The 23,145-nt window shown below is 37.4% G+C and overlaps 1 protein-coding gene across 1 annotated transcript in view; it reads left to right on the plus strand.

Moving 5' to 3' along the window:
- The first annotated feature begins 5,648 nt into the window (after positions 1-5,648).
- Positions 5,649-23,145, plus strand: part of LOC122638587 (cysteine-rich receptor-like protein kinase 10) — a 49,200-nt gene continuing 31,703 nt past the window's right edge. Inside the window, exons 1-3 of the mRNA XM_043831452.1 lie at positions 5,649-5,927; positions 8,427-8,484; positions 12,214-12,350. Coding sequence (XP_043687387.1) covers positions 5,649-5,927; positions 8,427-8,484; positions 12,214-12,350 — 474 coding nt within the window. The remainder of the gene's footprint in view (positions 5,928-8,426; positions 8,485-12,213; positions 12,351-23,145) is intronic.

A 23,145-nucleotide genomic window follows, 5' to 3' on the forward strand; every position in this document is an offset into this window, starting at 1 on the left:
GATGGAGTTTGGAGCATTAATGACCTAATTTCTGGGGTTGTGTCTGAGGAAGAGAAACTGAAGAAAGAGAAAAAGCCTACTGCCCTGTTTACTTCCAAAGCCCGTAAGAGTAAAAAGTCTAAAAATCATACTCATAAATCTGCCAATAAACAGTCCGATCAGACTAACAATTTGGGACCCAAGAAAGACTCTTTGAAGAAAGAGAGTGATCGCTGCTTCTTTTGCAAGAAGAAGGGTCACATGAAGAAGGACTGCGACAAATACAAGGCTTGGTTACTCAAGCCCAAGCAGCCATCAGGTAATGATTCTTTGGCTTTTGTTTGTGAATCCAATCTATCAGAAGCCCCATTCAGTTCTTGGTGGCTAGATAGCGGTGCAACTAACTATGTTGCTTTTACTATACAGGGGTTCATAAATCGGAGGAGGCCAAACAAGGATGAATCAAGGCTGGTCGTAGAAAATGATGGACATTCTGACGTAGAGTTCGTGGGAGATGTAATTTTATTATTAGATTCTGGTTTTAAATTGACTTTAAAGAACACTTTTTATGTACCGTCCTTTAGGCGGAATTTAATTTCGGTTTCAGTTTTGGACATTAGTGGTTTCTATTTTGAAATAAAGAATACTATGGTTAATTTATTTTTTAATTCAACTAAAGTTGGTTCTTGCTTTATGTCCAACGGATTGTACAGATTGTGTTTGTCTCCCACTGATATCTACGTCTCCTGTAATATTGAAAGCGTTGTTTCTAAAAGACCCTTACCTAAAGAGCGGTATTTCACATTGTGGCATAAGAGGTTAGGTCATATTTCTAAGGCAAGAGTGGAAAGGCTGATAAAGTCTGACATCCTGCCTACTCTCGAAAGTGATCTAGAAACTTGTGCAAACTGTTGTAAGGAAAAGATGACCAAAATAAAGAAGAAAACTGTAGTCCGTAGTTCTGACCCGTTAGAGGTCATTCACAGTGACATCAGTGGTCCCTATTCAGTCACATTGTGTAAAAATTTTTACTTCATCACTTTTACAGATGACTATTCCCAATATGGATACCTGTACTTAATTAAAGAAAAGTCTGAATCTCTTGGCAAGTTCAAGATTTTTAGGACTGAAGTTGAGAAACAGTTAGAAAAAGTTATTAAAATTGTTAGATCTGATCGTGGGGGTGAGTATTATGGTAGACATGGCGATGCTGGACAGCTTAAGGGCTCGTTTGCCAAATACCTTGAGGACTCTGGAATAGTTAGTCAATTTACTATGCCAAGAAGTCCTGAACAAAATGGGGTCGTCGAAAAGCGTAACCGTACCCTTATAGACATGGTGAGGAGTATGGTTAGTAGGATAAATTTACCTAAGTTCTTATGGGGTGAAGCATTGAAAACTGCTATTTATATCCTTAACCATGTACCTACTAAAGCCGCTCCTCTTACACCTTTTGAGTTGTGGACCGGTCGTAAACCCGTTTAAACCATCTTAGAGTTTGGGGTGCCTGCGAGTGAAGTTGTATAATCCGACTTTAAACAAGTTGGATCCCAAGACTACTCGTTGCTACTTTGTCACTACCCGGATCATTCGAAGGGATATAAATTTTATAATCCTGCGGAGGCACTAGGATTGTTGGAGTCACAGACAGCGAAGTTTCTGGAATTTAATGTGGCCGAAAAGAATGACTGTTCTTAGACTGTTCAAGATAATCACATGGTTGGTACATCGGTACCTATTCTTCTACCTATTCAGACTGATGTGGGGCATACTGTGCCATTGGTTACACCTGCTGGAGTTCAGGAGCCTGATATTGATACCATCCCCGACATTCATGTAGCACCTGATGAGATTCCTCTTATTCAGGATGCGGTTGAGGATCCTATCATTGATGTAGTTCTAGCTGAGATTCCTCAGATTCAGGTTTAGGCAGTAGTGGCACCATTACGGAGATCCACCAGGGAGAGAAGGTCAGCAAATACCATCTATCTATGAGGTCTATCTGAGAGAATATGACTACGACATTGGTTGTGTGGTTGATCCAGTTATTTATTCAAGCGTTGTTTCTAGTTCTCAGTTAGATTTGTGGTTAGATGTAATGAGAGATGAGGTGGAATCGATAAAACATAATGATGTTTGGGAGCTTGTTGAATTAAACCTGAGGGTCTTGCGGTGGATGGTTCAGACCATCTTGCGTGGACTCAAGAAGTCTATTTACGGTCTCAAACAAGCTTCTAGGCAGTGGTATTTGAAGTTCGACAGTGTCGTGACTTCATTCAGTTATGTGAAAAACAAAGCAGATCAGTGTATATATCACAAGGTCAGTGGGAGCAAATTATGTTTTCTCATATTTTATATGGATGACATCCTGCTGACTAGAGGTGATCTAGGGATGTTGCATAAATGAAAGCAACTATTATCTAGGAAATTTGACATGAAGGACCTTGGTGAGGTTTCTTTTGTCTTTGGCATTGAGATCCATAGGGATCGTTCTCGTAGTTTACTAAGTTTTTCTCAGAGGGCTTATGTTGATCGTATTCAGGAGAGGTTCAGTATACTGGATTGCAAACCTGAGAATGTTCCTGTTCTCAAATTGAGCTCGACACAGTGCCCAAAAAATGAAGCTGAGAAGGATGACATAATGAGGTGCCTTATGCTAGCGCACTAGGTAGTATCATGTATGCTCAGGTCTGTACCAAATCGGCTATTACCTTTGTGACGGGTCTTCTTGACAGATATTAGTCAGATCCTGGTCTTAGCCACTGGATTGCTGCCAAGAAAGTATTACTGTACTTGAAGGGGATAAAAGATTATATGTAACATAAAGACACATTCCTGAACTCAAGCTAGTGGGTCATACAGATTCCGACCTTGCTAGTTGTGAGAATGATAGGAGATCCACATTTGGTTATGTTTTCCTAATGGCAGGAAGGATAGTATTATGGAACAGTACAAAATAGACATTGGTAACCACATTGACTATACAGGTAAAGTTTGTAGCATACCATGGGGCTGCTACTCAGGTTATTTGACTCAGGAATCTCATAAAGTAGTTGACCATTTTAGATTCTGTGGATAGACCCATCCAGACATATAGTAATAACAGTTTTGCTGTGGTTGTTTATAAACAACAATAAAGAACTTAGAGGGTCTAAGGACATGAAGGTCAAGTGTTTGACCATAAAGGAGACAGTAAAGAAAGGTGACATTGCAGTGGAGCATATTGGTACAGATGATATGGTTATAGATCCCCTAACCTAAGGTCTTCGCCCTTGTGTTTTGAAAGACATGTCATAAGCATGCGTTTAGGTGCATCATGGGATGCGGTTGGTTAGTGGGAGTTATTTTGCTCCATTGTAAAATAAAATTTATTTTCATCTATGATTTTTACCGTGTGGTAAATCTTGGCTCATATGTATCAGTTGTCATTGCATGCAAAATTCTTTTGAACACTTGGGTGTTTCATTTATTGACATGATATATATATATATATATATATATATATATATATATAGTTTTAAAGACTTAAGGAATGTGTTAACCTTAAGCAAGGCTGGGGCATTAAGTTATTAGCCTAAAGGTATGTCTTGTAACACATAAAGTAAAACTCGAGTTATTCAAGATGAGATATACATATTCGTTAGAATCACAAAGATTATTTCTCTAATGAGTCTGTGCCACTTAAAGAAGAGAAATTTTGGACTGACAAATTGATAATACATAAGGAATCACTATGTTAGTAGAGTTGGGGGCTCTCGTGACCATGGAAGGCTCTGTGTCGCTTGATCATAGATGCAGTTACCACCATGATTCGGTGTCTAAAACTCTATGGGATAGGATTGACTTTCTAATATGACCTCTAGACCAATTTATTTTAAAAATTGTGCACATAAAGTTTTCTTAAAGAGTTGTTAGCCTGTGATTTGTTTTAGTCAAAACTATTTTTAAATCCTTTTAAAAATAAGGAATTTAATGTAAGTCCAAGTGGGAGAATGTTAGAATTTTAGTTCTAATAAAATTTCATATGGACATAATTAAATCCCTAAATCAGGCTAATTAAGGTTTTGGTCTAATAAAGTAGGGTCATTAAGTTATATTAGAAGTCTAATGTGGACTGGCTTAGTGTGGGCCAGATAGATTCCTATTGGAACTGTGATGAGTCAGACCCTATAGGGATTACTATATAAGGAGAGCTAGGTCCCCCCTTTACCGATAACAACTAATTATTCTCAATCACTATTGAGGAGTGCATTCTTGAAAGAGAGGGAGATATTCAGTGTTCATCGTCCTTGCGCATACGGTATTCTCATCAGGCCAGTTACTTTGGGAATAGAGGGGAAGCACCTAGATCTTTGTTCTTTATTTTCCGCTGCAATCATCATCACTATGGACACGAAACAAGGTTAGTGGTTCTATCCCTATTTTCTGTTATTTATTTGATTGTGTTATTGAACGCCTTATGGAGATCCAGACTTTTGGGATTTTGTCCCTATTCGGATCGATTTATAATAACATTTTGCGCCTCGAAGAAACCCCTTTCCCTATTTTCCTTTCCTGCGATTTAGGTCATATCATTTGGTGCTTTTATTGAGAGCATTGACATCCAACCATGGCCGACTGACTCCGCCTCATTTCATCCTTCACCCTTGCTTAGGAATTGAAGGACATTCGTGCCTTATTGCTTGATTGCAAGAAGATTGGCTTCAAAATGCAAAATAATATAGCAAGTCTGCGTCTTGGTTCTATGGCGATGAATGAGTAGTCAAAGGAACTTCAGCGTCTGATACGTGAATCAATCGGCGAAGAAAATTCCAATGCCATGGCAAATCTTAAATCTATGGAGCAAGAAGACGATCCCTGCGCTGTGCTGGTTAAATTTGATGGGGCTTCGATCCCTGCCGTCATGGGCCAGAATCCGGTTGCATCAACGATCGTTGCACCAGAGGTTCCGAGCTCATTCCTGCCTTTGATCAGACACCATTTGAAGCTCCAATAGCCACCGCTTCTGAATCCGTAACTGCCATCATGACTGTTCCCTCTGACACTGTCACCACCGCTATTGATTTTGGTGTTCTGCTCAAATGGAGAGCTAAGTTTGGATTGACCCTTGCTAGATTCCAATTGGAGACAGACTGCACCAGTGGAGATGCCAGCCATCGACCGTCGCTGGAACCACCACCGCCTTCAACGATCCAGACCATTGCTAACCCCCTTGACTTTCTAGGCCTAGAAAACGACAACTCCAGTATTGTCATGAACTAGAAGCTGGTTGCTTCAGCGACCGTGGCATTAGAGCTCAGTCTTGCCTTCGTCGATCAAAATCCAATTGCTTCAAAGATCTCAACTTCGTTGTAGGATTCCAGCACTGAGATGGTCCGTGCCTTCTGGGACCAGAATCCAATCACATCAGTCGTTGCATGCTTCAAAATGAATAGGGGTCTCCTCTCCCATATTTCCTTTGTTGATTTTCGATCTGCTTTTCCTTAACTTCTTTCCCTGTGATCGAAGTGGATGCAGTTCAGGCGTTAAACCACCACCGTATGCTCACGACATGAAGAGGGGCGGACTGGGACCCTCGGCCGCCACCACCATCTCATCCTCCGAAGCTTCTTCGTAAAAGTGTCGGCCTCTCTTCGAAGCTCCTCTGTCTGTGCGCATTGGGTGAGCATATGGAAGAGGCTCATCAATTGTTTGATCAAATGCCAATGCATGACACATCTTCCTTCTTCTTTGATTACGCCGAACTAGCATATGCAGGACTAGGCTTGGTTCGCGTGGACGAGGAAATTGACTGCCATATAGTTCGTTCTGGGTTCGTTGGTAATGGGTTTGTGCTTAATGCCCTCATCGACATGTTATATCCATCATGCGCTTCTGTTGAAGGCCTTAGATATCTTTCGTGGTATCTCGGTGCTGGTTTAGAGCAGAACTCGATGCCATCTTTTGTGGTATGCGATCCTCGCCCGTGACCTCGAGGAAGAAGGAATTCCGTCCACTACAAAGACTAGAAACGCTCCAAAAGTCTTTTGGAGCCTTCCTGGATCGTGTCAATATTTGATTTGTCACTACAAGAAATGGGTGCAACGGCGGCACTTTGGGTTGAACTATTGCGGCATTTTTTACAAATGTCGTCATATATGAAGATATACCGACATTTTTATATAAAGGAATAACGGCGTATAGGTGGAAACGTTGTCATATATGAATATATAATGGCGTTTGTGCACAATCGCCATTAAATAAATTAGTTTCCGCGGCGTTTTCTTCAACAAGTGCCACTGTAGTTATTAACGGCATTTTCAAAGAAATGTCGTTGTATATTGCAATACAATGGCGTTTATAAATAAACGCCGTATAAAATAATAGATTTCCAAACCCAAAGTTGTTTTCACTTCCCCGCGCTTTCCGTCTCTCTCTCTAAAACCTTTTCGTTCCCCCACTCTCTGCATCTCTCTCTCAAAGTTTTCTAAAAAATCTTTTCAAACTCCAGAGCAGCACTCTTTTTCCTCTATCAAGCGAAGGAGCAACTGTCAATTCTCTCACTACTCCAGATTCTCTGCTGCTGCGATCTCCTCTTTGCCCACCGCAACCGCACTACCATTGTGATCTCGTCTCTCACCGCTCCCGGCAAATACAGTAGGTGGGAGTGAGAGTTAGGGCAAATACAAAGTGGGAAAGAAGGTAAATCGAGCAGGTGGGAGAGAAAAGAAGAGAGAAAGAGGGAAATGGAGAGAGAATGTGAGTGAGAGATAAAGAAAAGGATAGAGAACGTGAAAGAGTAGAAAAAAAAGGAGTCTGAGGCTTTCTTCTTTAAGGTTTTTTTATTAGAATGATTGAGGTTTTGCTCGATTCAAACCAGATCTGAGAACTGACTCTGCGAAATGCTTAAGTCGTTGATTCAATAGAGATTCACTGCGAGATGCCCTTGGAGCTTCCAGATTCACGAGTGCTTGGTCGCCGAATTATCTTTTAGTGAACATCCAACCTATTTTCCCTTGATTTTCTTCATTCCTGAGGTAAGATTCTTCCTCAACTTACATTTTAGTTGATCAAATTCTTGGGCTTTCTGCCCTATTTGATTATGAGATTCTGTTAGGAGAAAATTGTGGAAATTCATGTTTAGGGTGTTAGCTATGGGAGATAATTCTTGTGTTTTTACCTAGTTCTCCATTTTCTTCTCATCTAATTGAATTTTTGTGGACAATGGAACTGAATTTGGTCTGGCATGGCAAATGCCGGCAAGATCATCGAATGGCTATTCTGTTGAAGGAATTCAACTTGTTGATTCATAGTTACTTTTGTTGAATGTATAATCTCAAGTCTTCATTTCTCATGCAATTCTGAGTTCATTTTGACCAATATTTTCTGATTGATATGAGCAATATGGTTCATGCTCTCTTTTCTTTTTTCTATTTTATTTCCATAATGAACCTCTGTAAATGATTGAACTGAGACCGAATTCAAGTCATTCCTGAAGTAACAGTGGCCTTTCTTGTGGTCCATCTACCTTTGCCATTGCTGTCGTATTTTTTTGGAAACCTCCACTATAAAACCTCATGGTAATATGCTTTGAATCAAAGGGCTATAATCAGCCCTGGTTAAATTCCTAGATCGTGGGGCAGAGGAGCTTGGCCAGTAGAGAGAGAGAGACTGATGTGCGTGTGTGGGTTGTGTAAGTCCAGGTGCATGTGTGTTGCTACCCTAGTGGCTATGAGAGTGTGTGTGTGTCTTTGGGTGTTTATGTGGCTGCCCATTAGGCTGTATGTATGAGTGTGTGAGTGTGTGTGTTTGTGGTGTTTGGGTGCTTGGTTGAGGTTCAAGTGGCCTCAGCCACAGCTATTAACTGAAAAGAAAAGTAAGAAAGAAGAGAAAAGAATGAAAATAATAAGGAGAAGAGGAGGTGATGCTATTACTTGTGTTTATGTTTGCGTGTGTGTGCATGTGTGTTCTTGTGTGTATGTGTGTGGTTGCCATGTCCTAGTAAGTTGTGAGTGTGGTTACTGGTATTGGAAAGAAAAGAAAAGAAGGGAAAAGAAGAAAGAGAAAAAAGAAAGGATGAAGATGAACCATTAAGGTGAGATGCTGCATCTTACTTTGGAAAACCTGCTGTAAGAGCTAAAATATTAGTTTATTCTTAATAGTTTAACCCTTGAGATTTAATCTAGGAGGGAAAATTTTTATAATCCATGAACAGGTGCTTGGGTTTTGGAATTGGTCATTCAACCTGTACATTTGGGAGTTCATAAAAATATTAGTTCATAAGTCAATTCTTGGAAATCTTTTCCATGTTGTGGAATTTGTTTAAATCAAAATCTCTATTATAGTGTAGTGTGCATGTCCTTGAATTCATTTTTAGCCACTCTTTGAATATAATAATAATGTTGCATTCCACCCCTAGATATTTCGTTTTAGTCTGTGTCTTCTCTAGAATTTGTTACTTGTCTTAGGCTCCACTTATTCCAATGGCAAATATTTTGTGGGAATTGCTTGAAAGCAAAGGAAATTGTATTGATCTAAAATTCCAGACATTTTCTATTGAAATGCCATAAACATTTTTGGCAAATGACTTACATTCTAAAATCTTGGATATCATTTGCCGGAAAAAGGTGGTGACTTCTTGGTTCATGGTACAATTGCTACTCATGGAAAACACCAACCCCATCATGTGGATGGATGAATTCTTTCCCTATGTTGCCTCCAGTTGTTTCAGATGGAGCTGGTGAAGAAAAATCTATGAACTTGAAAAAGATATGACTGTACAACACAGGAAGAAACTAGAGTTTTCCATGATAGAAAACTGTCTTTAGTCAATTTGATTGAGGCAAAATTCACTACATTGGATAAGCTATGTAATTGGAATAGCCCTGTTAGATGAACCATTCCAAAGCAAGCAAAGAAGTGGAAACAAGTTCAAAAAAAATATTGGAGAAAGTACTTTGAGGGCTGTTTGGGATTGCTTTGATTTATATTTAGAACTGAGATACAACACTAGCTGACATGTGTACAACTACTAGAAATGCAACACCAGGACTCTACAAAGTAAAAAAGATATACAAAATAATACTGCAATATTCCTTTCCACCTTATTAGTAGCAAAGTCCTATCAAATAGGAGATATGTATTAGAAAATGTCTGCAATAGAAGGATTTTTAGATACTTTAAGAGATTCTTCTTTAAGCTAGACAAATGCAGGAACCTTCTTGAAATGCTTAGGCATCTTGAGCCACCAACTCTTCTTATCCCTGCATTCAATGAGCACAACAGGCCCGAGCAAATATCAGCAATGTTTCACATGCTAATCAAATTCAACTAAAGGAAACTCTGTACATCCTTAGTCCTCCGAAAAGGTTTAAACACAAACGCCAATATTGGCACAGTGCTTTCATCCCTGGAATATTTACCATTGTGTATACTGATCCCTTTCACCTGTATTCCTTGTATGTCAGGGTTCTGTTTTGAGGTAGAGAAATAGCATATCAGTATTCCCTGTATGTCAGGGTTTTGTTTTGAGGTAGAGAAATAGCATATCATGTTTCTTCTATGGCCTTCGAATGAAGAAAAATGTTTCTGATTTTGGATGAGTTGAGAAAACCACAACCAACAAGTGATGGACCCTCAAGTGATGCTCCTATTGGTGGGTGTTATGCAACCTGATCGGATTGTGATAAAGAGTTCTCTACTAATAGCTAAGCAGTGGAAGGGTATCTGATGCCGATGTTATGATAGATTGATAGTTAATGGTTCTTAATGTTATATTACGAAGTATAAATTATTGAAAGGTATATGCACTTCAAATTTTAGAAGCAAGCAACTAAGAGATATGAAGAGAGAAGATGGTCTCAAAATTTATATGAGCCAATGTGTATATCTAATATTATATTCTATATACATGTATTCCTTTTCCATGTACAAAGTGAAATCCTAAGGCAATTCCCTAGAATAAAAAAAATGTGGGTGCTTATGGAAGACAAAGTGTGTTACTGGTTGAGGATATTGAGGAGGGTGACTCTAGTATTGATCAAACTTCAATGATAGTGATGGGTCATCCCTCATTTAGAACGAGCATGACGTGAAGCTTTAGGATGGAAAGGAGAGGTATGCTAAAGCAAGTAGGAAGTGAGACATGTTATTTATATGTATTTGCTTTATTCTATGACTTTTAGCAAAGGCAGTGGATTGGATATCAAAAAAACTTGAATACAACCCTATTGAACTTAAAGCCCTATCCTTAGCTTGGTCCATGGTGAGCCATGAGATGGTGGAAAGGAAATTCTAATTGCCTGCTTAGTATGTGACATCCATATTCCATAACCACAATAAACATCTATTTCTACTTGGAAGGAAAGTGTAAATGCCATGCCTGGCTCTCCCTTTTGGGTATTAATTTTTCATTGATAAGGCTTTGAATATAATACACATGGTTGGGGTTCGAATCTCTAGATGTCTGTTTAAATTATTTAAGTACGCACATTGAACCATTTGCAGAGGAGACAAGGTCGTGTATCTCATGTGTGTAGTTCTTATTTTTTTCATTTACTATATAAATTGCAGCACATTGGGCATTAAGATGATGGTCAACTTGTTGTTTAGGCTTCATAACATATAATTTGAGCAGTAATAATACATTTTAGCCAATGTAGCATTTTAATTTAGCTGATGTATGGTTTTGAAACTTCTCCCCTTTTTACAGTAACTGTAGGGATGAGCACTTGGTGCTTCCATATCCTATTGCATTAGTTTATAAAATTTCAGAATTTTTTCCTCTTCCTGCTGTCTTTTTCTTTCTTTCCTTTTTGTCTTTGTGAACACATGGTAGGTTCATTATATCTTACTGTTTATGCTGTGAGACCCCATTTTATGATATTTGAGTTATCAAGCTACCACAAGATCGCCCTGTAGCTATTAAGTTTGGTGTAGAATGTTATACACTCATCCTGCTCTTCCTAGAGTGTTGTCCTACAACACATTTATTGACATTGAATGCTCCTGTTGATGGGTGTTATGCAGCCTGATTGGATTGTGATAAGGAGTTCTCTACTGATAGCTAAGCAGTGAAAGGCTTGCCATTCCTACAGCAATGTCCCTCACTCAGTCGTCAGTCCATCCTCTTTGCGAAACACTGATGATTAAACCAAGGTAGAGAAGGACAATGCACTGAGGCAGCAACGCAGTAAGGAAGAAAACTGAAAACCGCGGCAATGAAGGAAAGTAAGAATTGAGGCACTGAGGCAGCACCGCAGTAGGGAAGCATAGCTACTACTTCTCGAAAATTCAATAGCTAATCCAAGGTAGGCGAGGCGGCAGCAGCACTGCTTGGAAGAAAACTTAACGGGCTAAACAAAGGTAACCTCCACACCTTCTATGGATACTGCACTCTTCTAGATTCTGTTTTCAAATAATGTTTCTGCTGAGTAGTTGATCGAGTCCTACTTCGAGTAGGATTACACTTTTAAGACCTGAAACCCTGAATTCGGTACATGCTATTGTATGTTCTGTTGGTTCTGAAATTAATAGTGTATACTGATCTCCTATTGGGTTTATAAATTTTGCAGTCTGTTCTTTAATCTGAGTTTTAGTTGACTGATTTTCCCCTTTCCAAGTGTCACTAGGAATCCTTTATATTACATTGCAACTTGTAAAAGAGCTGTCATCAGCTGATCCTTGTGATCTATTTGGATTTTTAGGATCCCATCTTCTTCATCCACAACTAATTAACACTCTCTCATATATACTGTCAGTTTGTCAAGCAAGGAAGGGTTCCCATTGATTAACCATCATGAATGACTATTCCCTTTCTTTGGTTATAGAGGGATTTCATATAACTCGTACAATTAGTTTGGTTCTCTATTTGATTTTATCTCTATTATGTGGCTTCATATATTGATTAGTCTCTATTTGCTTGTATTTTATTTCATTGAGTTCTAAGGGCTAGATTCATCTTATGTTCTATTTGTTTCCTGAAAACCAAAGTCAATTTGAGTGGTTGATTAGTTCATAATGTCATTTGTTTAAGTTCAACTTAGCAGCTGAAGTTTCATTGTTGGCTGTTGATACCCACCATTCAGACTTCCCTCTTTCTTTTTCTTTTTCATGTTTTACATAGTGAACAATCATTGGGAAGCTTACTTGTTTTTTTTTTTTTTCAGTAAGGGGAAGTTTACTTGATACTTTATAGGTTATGATAGTCTACATATGAAAATATTGAATTTCTTGGTTTGACTTGTGTCTTGGTAGGGAAAGATAGATTAACGGGTTTGGCTATTGAGGCAGCAAAGAGAGCTCTTCAAATGGCTCAAGTCAATGCTAATGACGTAGACTTTATCCTGCTGTGCAGATCTACTCCGGACGATCTTTTTGGCAGTGCTCCTCAGGTACATCCACATGATTTAGGAATCTTGAAATGCTAAAGTTAAAGTAATCATCTTTGTAAGAAGAAGCAATTAGAACTGTACTATGGTTACAAAACATGTTTTCATTGGATTATGAGTGAAGGGCTAAGTACTTTATAAGAGTAATATTTCATTATTAGTATAAAGAAGTGTGATGCTAGGTGATAATTATCCAATTAAAACTCTATTTCTTGTTAGTCATAAATTTCATTTTCTCTGTGTTATGCCATGCTTAACTTAACATTGTGTTTCATTTATCATTCTTTGATATAGCTAAAGAGGAATAAGTTAGTTTATATAGTTGAGACCAAAGAGACATATTCATTTCTAACCTATTCTTATACTTAGTTGACCATCCATAGTTGTGATATTGTTTGTCTAATCATTAACAAGTATTTGTGTTGGATCTCATACTACCAAATGTGCTTCATGTTTCTGTACCAGAGCATTCATTGTAACTTACCATCTTATGACAGTTCTAGAGATATACCATCAATTATTAGATTACAATCCCCTCAAATATGTTAAGGCATCAGTTAGACCTGAGCATCTCAAACTCAGAATTCTTTTTAGATGATTTGTGATGAATTTTGAATTTGTGCATTAAAGGACACGCTGTTTCAGTCTATTGATTTGGATAATTACTTGTTCAAGTCCTTGTTTCTACGTACTGCATATAAATGGTCAAATTTGAGTTTGATTTGGACTATTGATCGCTTAATAATTGTTTCAGTCCATTGCTTTTTAAATGTATCAGACTTTAACATGACTTGGATATATTTACTTAAGTCTCTTTTTTCATCCCATCTCAGTGGATGTACTTCGAATCTGAAATGAGTAGGGTATTTGGTGAGGTATATCTCTGTTTTATATGTGAATTTGGTTTGGATATAAAAATAGGTGACATGGTGAATCTATTATCTTTGAAACAGGTTAATGGATGGAATATAGAAATAATTTTTTTAAAAAAAAAATTCATTTAGCGGCTTTTCTTGACAAACGCCGCTTAATGTATAAACTCAATACCTATACCAGCACTTTTTAAATGCCGTTGTAATACACTTTTCCCGGCGTTTATTGAAAAATGCCGCAAAAAAATAGAAATTCAATACCTATCACGACACTTAAAAAACGCCGTTGTACTATATTTTCCCCATCATTTATTATAAAACGCCGTGAAAAAGATACAAACACAAAAATACCGTTATACAAAAACGGCGGTATCTTTACCGACATTTTAACGGTATAAATTATAAACGCTTATAGATCCTATGGCGGTATTTTTTGAACTTATAGAAGCGTTTAAAAACGCCGTCGGAGGCCCAATTTCTTGTAGTATCCCTCTCCCTTTTCTCTAGATGGACTTGGTGGGCTCACTCCTCAAAGCTTTGTTGGTGGACTCAATTCTCTGTTTCTTCTCGATGGAAATGACCAACATTGAATCTGGGAATGCATTACTCTTTGGAAGGAAGAAGATGGGAAAAATATTTTAAGAAGGGTATTTGGTTATGGTGTTCTAGTTTTGCGTCTTGCATGTTCTTACATTTGTTTTTAATGGAAGAAGTTTTCTGAGCAAGGTCATGTCAAGTGAAAAGGGAGAAGCAAGGTCATGTCAACACTCCCTCTTTCATGAATGAGCATAACACTCTCGTTGGGCCCCTTTGCATGAGAATAAGTTTTCCTCATCTTTCCAGCCTTGTTTGATTTTGCAACACATGGCTTCTGTTTGTTGACAAGAGGGTTTGAAACAAGTTGGTTTGAAATAGCTCCCTTTAACATCAAACTTGAGGACAAGGTTGTTTTAATGGGCCAAGAAATGTTATGAATGGGAATCAAGGGATAGGATAGGATAATTAATTAGGATTATTAGTTAGGTTGTTTGTCAATTAGTTAGGGTTATTAATTGGATATGAAATAAGTAATCAAATCTCTCTTCTCTATCCCCATTTCTAGGAAGTTGCTGTGCCTCAAAGGCCCTTTCCCTGTTTTCCCTTTCTTGCAAATTTTTTTATTTTTTGATGAGAACAGAAAAAGATTTTACTTAAGGAAATTGATAGAAAACATATTGTTTATCTTGCATGTAGGTGGCAAGATTAAGACCTATTGCTAGACAGAAGTTATCTTTAAACTTAGTAAAAGTAATGTTTAAAGATCTAACACTTATGTACATTAAGTCTTTAATATAAAGATATGGCCACGGATTGTTAGTAGGGGATGGAAGAGCATAGGCAATAGATTGATTTGAGCACCAAATCTCCTTTATCTCCAAGCCTAAACGCACAGCATGGTCTAGCCCAGTCCTAATACTGTACACTTCGGATTCCCAGACCGACAAGGATAGAATATTTCCTGCAGCAAAACACAAACACCTTCCATCCAACAAAAAAAATGTATGACTCGCCTCCCAGTCTTACTCCTGGAGTTTGGGTTCTTACACACACTAAAATAGGATATTTAAATTGTGGAATAGATAACTAAGGAACCAAATCATAAATATTGTTGGGCATCTTAATTACATCATTGGAAGATAAGGGGGGGGGGTTAAGATGTAAATCCGCTATCCAGTGTGCTACTTGATTTATTACCCATAAAGCATTTGGTTTCTCAGAACCAAACAAGACTTTGTTTCTGGCAGACCAAATAAAATAATAGGTAATGATAAACACCTCAAAGAACCAAATGGAAGAGGCCTTATCTAACTATTTTGAAGAGAAAAACGTAAAACGAAAATCACTCAGGGAATTGTCGACCAAATATTCAGTACGTAGACCAAGAGGTCCAGCCATCCAAATATGTTTGACCCAATCGCATGAAAGGAATAGATGCCAGTAGGATTCAATACAATTTCCACAGAAGGCACAGGAAGGGTCGATCTGATGCCATTTGGAAATAGAAGCCTTGACCGGTAGTCCTGCATGTATCACATGCCAAAAGAAAATTTTAAATTTGGGATGAATCTTCAATTTCCAAAAGAAGTTCCACCATGAGGAAAAACAAAGATATGTGGCAGTGTGAGAGGGAAGAAGAAAATTCACAGCAAGTTTAGTTTAGTACTAAATTTGCCTTATTGTGGCGTTTGAACTTGCGAAAGCCAAGACCCCCCTGAGATTTTGGACGACACATTCTCTCCCACGCAATCAAAGTAGAGTTCCTGTTACCTTCCTTGTTTCCAAGCTAGAACTTGAGACAGACAGAGTCAATATGCTTGCAAATTTTCCCAGGTAACAAAAAGCAATTCATAAGAAAAGCGGGGGTAGAGGCTAATACCGATTGGATCAAAACCTTAAGACCCGCAAAGGATAATTAGTTTGATTTCCAAACAGTCAACTTCTTTTTCATTCTATCCACCACCCCGCTAAATTTCCTTACTTTTGACCTACAAGGAAACAGGTTAGTCCCTAATTACTTGGAGTTTTTCCCTAGTTCTTTTATTCCAAGAAGGTTAGAGAGGGACAGTTTTATAGAAGAAGGCATGTTTCTGCTGAAGTGGATGCCACTCTTAGCAAGATTAATTTTCTGTCCGGAAAGATCTGAGAAAAGATCAAGAATAACTTTAATAGTCATCAGGTCTTCCGAATAGGTTCGACAGAAAATAAAAATATCATCGGCAAACAAAAATAAGTAGTTTCTAGGGCATCACGAGATATCTTAACATTTTGAAAAAGATCCAAATCTCGATAAGCTGATATTAAACTGGATAGTACTTTCAAAACAACTATAAAAAGATAAGGACTAAGATGACAACCTTGATGATGACTACTAAAAGTATGAAAATATTCAAATGGACTTCCATCCAACTTAATGAAAAAGAAAACGGTCAAAATACAAGCATCGACAAGACTCTTCCATTGGATGCCAAAACCCAAAAAATTTCAAGGCGTATCATTCTCTTCCTTCTTTTCTTGGAAACGGCTCCTTGAAAAAAAGACTCCTTTATATGTGCAATTGAATTTTTTTGGCGCACTGCACCTTCTTTTAGTCATGCTTAATTGCTCAACCTTTATATAGAATTATAGAAACAAGGAAAATTGAAAAAACGTGGGAGAGAGAATAAACCACTCTCACGTCACCACCCTAAATTTCAAGTCAAAGTCACGTAAAACTAGTGAAAACTAACCACCTGAGAAACTCAAGTCTTTCTCAAGTAAGACTGCCTGACTTGAGAGAATTAATGTGTGGGTCTCCACCCCTCTCATTAAATTCAGGTGAAATGACACCACCCAACAATTAAGACATCTTCGGGGAAATGGACTGATATCTGAAGCATGAACATGGTATAAAGTTAATTCTTTTTAAAAATTTTATCTTACTCTGCCCTTTGAATGAGAGCAATATATGATTACATCTCAAGTGCCGGTTAGAATTGGTCTGTTTAGCTCATTTCCAAGATGGTTGCGAGGTTAGTAAAACAATTTTCTTTTTAATATAATATTGGTTTTACCTAAAAGGGTTGGGAGTTAAAATTCTTATTAGTCAATCACCTATCTTGAAAAATTAGGTTTTTTGACTCGACTCGTTTTGTCTTTCAGAAAAATCAGGTGATTCATTCTTGTCAAACCTGGTCAAGGTGAACCATGTGTTTATTTTTTTATTATTTTTGTAGTGTAATAAATATGTATAAATTAGTAAAAAATAAAAATACAGAAAATATGAGAAAACTGAAAAATAAATCATGAAATCACATATCAATGCATTTTGAATTTATCTTTAATAAACAAGAGAAGGGAGTCGAGGAGTTGAGGGTTTCTTATTATTCTAGAATAAAGAATGTATTATTTTAGTCAACTCAATTTCTAAGTGAACCGATTTTATGGTTTTTTAAAAAATGACTAAACTCGCTGAGTTTACAATGACCCAAGTAAAAATACCAAGCCGTATTTAACTCAGACAATTTGTGATCGAGTCTCGTTATTTTTTTTATCCTGGCCTAGTCTACATGACTTTTGATCTGATTTTCTAAAATTTTGACTCGATTCAGGTGACTCGCCCTAGTGAAAACCTAGTTTTTCAACTATGATCTTAACTCTAAATGTCCAAAAAAGGAAAAAAAAATCACATATCTCGGTTCATAAATTATATTTATCAGGGTTTAGAAAAATAATAAGAGGGCTTAATGCTTTTAATGAACTGGGATCCTCTCCAATGACATTTAACCCCTAACTTTGAGTTTTTTTCCCCTCTCTCTCAAATTAGACAATGATTGGAGGTGGATGGGAGTATATCCAATTACCCTAACATACGAATGTAAACAGATCGGATTCGGCTCGGATAGTGCTATACCTGCATCCGCATCCGATTAGCTTTCGGACGGATTCAGATAGTGCTAAACGGATACGGACACGGATACGGATCGGATATTTTATCCGTTTACATGTAAATATAGCTTTTCGGATAGCTATAGCCTATCCGTATCCGTATCCGTTTAGCTTTCGGACAGATTCGGATAGTGCTAAACGGATACAAACACGAATTCAAAAACGGATTTCGACTATTCATTTGCATCCCTACCCTAATACCTAACCTTCCAATAATCATCTTCTTCTTCTAAAGAAATTCAGAGATACAATGGAACCATATCTCTGTGCTACCCCAAGATCCCATTTCATGATACTCTTCTTCTTAGCCGCCCTTCAGGTGCACACCAGAATTAACCTATCTACTTCTTCTATGAATCTATTGACTTCAGGTTGACGTGCATGACTAAATTAGGCAAAGAGAAACAAGGACCATGGTTTTGAAATGAATATTAAAATCGAATTGAAATTAATTAGTTCGGTTTTGATTTGAATATTAATCTCCGTTTCAATTTTGATTGTGAACCGGAATATTGTCGGTTCTAAACAGATAAATCAAATAGAAACCAAATAAACCATAAACTGGATAGAAACAGAATCAAATCTTGGTTGGACCAATCTAAAACCGTTATACTGATAAAATTCTTTGATTTCAAGAGTTATGAAGGCTTTACCCCAAAAAAAAAAAAAAAAAAATATTATGAAGGCATTCCAAGATTTTGTAAACTTCATCCTCCTCAGTGCCATTACATTACAGAACTCATGAAATTGGATTCAAACCAAAATCAAACTCATATCGAATACAAATCAGATAACCAAATTAACCGATATCAAGCCTAATAATACAAACCGATAATTGACGAAGAATAACATTTGGTAAGATTTGGGAAATTGGATGGGATGGTACTTAATTTAGAGAAAATCTTATTTTAACTAGAGTGGTTGAACCAAGAATTTGTATTTTTAGATTTTTTTTGTCCTTTTAAAATAATACATTTTTTTTCAACCAAGTAAATCATGTCATTTCACATAAATACCACGTAAATAACTTTCAATTTTTTAAAAACCTTATTTTCAACCCAACAATTTTTTCAAAACTTTCTTTTTAAACCAAACCAATACACACCCTTAATATAGACCAACCCTAGTGTGGATTTGCAGTTGTTAATTCTGAAAAGAAAAAAAAAGAGTGCTTCTTGGTCACATCTGTGTTGATGTTCCTACATGCACTCTCATTGACTCCCCTGTTGGTGCAAGAATTACACCACCAAGCATGGTTCTAGTGAATGGTATCGGATCGGGTATCAGTCACTTGTAAAACCAATTTGATACTGATATGGTATCGAAACGGATTGCCTGTATTGAATAAAATTATCCCTGAATCTTTTTTAAAAATGAGTTTTCTGACCATTTTACCCCTTGCCCGTACTGTTTCACCGTTATAATATCGATACAGTATCAAAATTGAAGACATGCAAAACCGATACGTATCAGGCAATACAATATCGATACTTAGAACCATGCGATCAAGCTATGATCTCTTACACAATTTTATGAATTGCAATCAATGATCAACTGAGTCGTTAATTTACAGCAAAAAGGGCCAACAAAATTGATACTCTATCTGCATGAATCGGACATATCAGATAAGTTTATCTCTAATTTTCTTTAAAAAATTGGTATTTAAATTATTTTATCATTTCATCAATATGGTGTCGGTCAAGTGTCAATATCGATCCTTCAAAATCATGCAGTATTGACTGTATCATGATTAGGGATGTAAATGAATAGGCAAAATCCGTTTTCGAATTCGTGTCCGTATCCGTTTGGCACTATCTGAATCCATTTGAAAACTAAACCGATACGGATACGGATAGGGATAGGTTATAGCCATCTGAAAAGCTATATTTACATGTAAACGGATAAAATATCTGATCCGTATCTGTTTAGCATTATCCGAATTCATTTGAAAGCTAATCGGATGCGAATGCAGATATAGCACAATCCGAGCCGAATCCGATTATTTACATCCCTATTCATGATTTACCAAAAAAAGAAAGACCGTATCATGTGTTCCGATAGTAATATCTCGAACCATGAAAAAGGTCAAATAAAAGACTTGACTCTTGACTTGACTTGACTTGTCGAAGGGTGCAACGAATAACAACTGTCCATAAATCTTCTTAATAGGCTTAATGTGAGATTGTGAGGTGACTTTAATTAATGAGATTTACTTAATGGGTGCGCTTGATGTCAAGTGATTTAAAAAATTGTAATTTTATTTTTTTGTCCTTTGTTTTATTCTTAAAAGTATTTAGTGTTGAGATAATTGTGCCATTTCACATATAAATCACATTAAATGTTGTATTAAATGATTTTCAATTTTTAAAAAAATTTATACCTTTATATTAAATACAATATTAAATGAATTTTGAGAATAAGATAAGGGACCTTGGTTACAACAAGATTTTTTTTTTTGGGTAAAATGGTTACAACAAGATTGAAACCTTAATTTTCATTCAATTAATTAATAGGAAAGATATGTTGGTGGGTTTTAGTCCTTGTACTAGCGTAGGGGCCAATAAGAGCACGTGCAGGGCCATCAACACAGATAGTTTTTTATTTCAAGAGGGGTTGGACAGTAATTTTGTGTGTTCCTATGTTTGGGAGTAGAGATGTAAACAGTTACTTGAAAAATCTGAATTCGATTCGCATCCGTATTGTTTAGGGGTATCCAAAATTTTATTCGTATAATCTAGAAAAAAAAAAGTAACTGATCTGAATATATATCCAACTAATGATATAGAGGGTTTTTGAAGACTCAACGGATTCTAAAGAATGAGGATATGAGAATGGTGAAACTAAAACATGGATTGAGAGTGAATTGTACCTATTGGGGGAGGAAGGTCTGGGTTACCCAATCAGAGATGTAAAAGGACAATCGAAAATCCGAATTCGTTTTGCATCTGTATTTGTTTAAGCTCAGACGCATATGTAGAGACCATGCAAACAAGTAGAGATCTCATGGCCTATATATATATATATATTCTCTGCAAGATACGTGGGGGATGGGTGAAATGAATGCCCCACCCCCCTTAATGGTTGAAATGATGCGCCCGCCCCACCACATGTGTCTGTGGGCACATCCTGCACCTTCGTGCGCTGTTAATTATACAAATATCATCAAAACACTTTAAACTAAACCGATTATTTACTGAAATCGAACCAAATCATTTATATAGAAACTGTGAAACCATTTAATAAATGGTTTGGTTTTGATTTTAAAATTGAGATTGTATAGTTAAATGGTACAAACATAATCGAACTCTTTAAATTGACAATAATTATGAGCATTGGATTAATAACATATGATCTGGAATCAGGATTAGTCTCTTGTCAATTTTAAGAGCCTTATTTAATCATATACCAGTTTATATTATTTCTTCATCTACTAACAGCTTTACTTTTTCACCATTAGAAAAAGATTAAAGGAAGGAACCAAGTAAATGCATTACAAAGAATTTTGCAACCTTGACCCCTAGAACACGGTTGTGTGTGCTTTTATAAATCTAAATAAATTTGAAACCTTGACTGCTAGAACCCTTGATTGTAACGTAGATCACACACCCTCCAACACAACACAACAGAACAGAACAGGACTGAACTACTCTAAGCTCTTATCTCGATTCTCTCTCATGGGGGCTGCTACCTTGGTGCTTCTACTGCTCCTCTCTGCATTAGTAGTAGTAGTAGAAGCAGCAGTTCAACAACAAAGATCATCATTCAACATTAGCTTGGGATCCTCTCTTTCTCCATCCTCCAATACCAATTCATCATCATCATCATGGCTTTCTCCTTCTGGTCAATTTGCCTTTGGATTTTATCCACAAGGAAATGGGTTTGCCGTTGGAATTTGGTTTGCCCAAATACCTGAACAAACAGTCGTATGCACAACAAATCGAGATGATCCACCTTTGTCTAGCAACGCTACCTTGCTCCTTACCACTGATGGTAGGTTGATCTTGCAACCCACACCACAGGACCAATCAAAATCTATTGCCGACCTTTCGGAATCTTCTTCTTGGGCTTCCATGCTTGACACCGGAAATTTCGTTCTATATAATTCTAGGGGAAGCATGATTTGGCAAAGTTTTGATCATTTACTTACCGACACCCTTCTCCCTGGTCAACGTCTACTCGAAGGGCAGGAGCTGTTCTCAAGTTCATCAGAAACCGACCACTCAACTGGAATGTTTCGGCTCAAGATGCAGTTTGACGGCAACCTTGTTCAAATACCCCATTAATACTCCAGACACCAAACCAAATGCTTATTGGGGAACAGGTTCGAATACCCTAGACACCCTTACATTAAATCTTGAAGCTGATGATGGAAAACTATATTTGCTGAATAGTACCGGTTTCACCGTAGATACTATATTTTCTGGTACTGGATTAACTTCCAACAACACCAAACTTTTTTACCGCATGACGATCGATGTTGATGGGATCCTCAGAGTCTATTCCCTTCATATTATTAAGAGTAGTAGTAGTAGTAGTAGTACTACTACTACTACTACTACTACTGGGGATCATGATGATCAGAAGAAGAATAGTAGTTGGTCAATCAACTGGGAATCATCCACAGATAAGTGTGTGCCCAAGGGCATTTGTGGCTTGAACTCGTATTGTACTTTCATAGATGGGAGGACCGCATGCAACTGTATTACTGGTTTCAACTTCATTGACGAGAGTCGCCAAAGTTTGGGTTGTCAGGCGAAGTTAAACGCTAAGGGCTGTGGAATTGGAACACGAAGTAACAATTCCATGTCCACATTGGAGAACACCGAATGGGATGATGATCAATATTCAGTTTTATCATAAAAAACAGAAGGAGAATGCAAATATGCTTGCTTGGCAGATGCTACTTGTGATGCTGTGACGTTTAAAGACCAGGAATGCAAAAAACAGAAACTCCCGTTGAGATACGGAAGAAGGATACTACAAGATACATCCACCACCACTACCACCTTAACTTTTATCAAAGTACTCTTCAATTGTATCCCCACCACCACCACCACCAGTAGCAAGGGCGGAGCAAGTAAAGGTAAGCAGAATTAAGTTTTCTGCTTGGTTAGTGCATTTATGGTATTTGCGTGTTTTCTGGATTACCTAAGAAGACTAACTAGCTATATGTTGCCCCGGCGTGTTGGATTTCCTTTCCTTCAGCTTAGGGGCTATAAACGGAATGGATTCAGCTCGGATAGTGCTATATCCGCATCCACATCCGATTAGCTATCGATGGATTCGGATAGTGCTAAACGAATACCGGAAACGAATTTCAACTATTCATTTACACCCCTACTTTAGCCTCCCTCCACACGTTCCCAAACCAATCAAATTCCTTATTAATTGAGCAAGATTAGGGTAATGACACGCGAGGTCCATCATACGAGATTGGGTTAGTGGTTTGTGGATTTCAATAG

Source organism: Telopea speciosissima, chromosome 9 (assembly GCF_018873765.1).
Source record: "Telopea speciosissima isolate NSW1024214 ecotype Mountain lineage chromosome 9, Tspe_v1, whole genome shotgun sequence".
In the NCBI taxonomy this organism is placed as follows: Eukaryota; Viridiplantae; Streptophyta; class Magnoliopsida; order Proteales; family Proteaceae; genus Telopea; species Telopea speciosissima.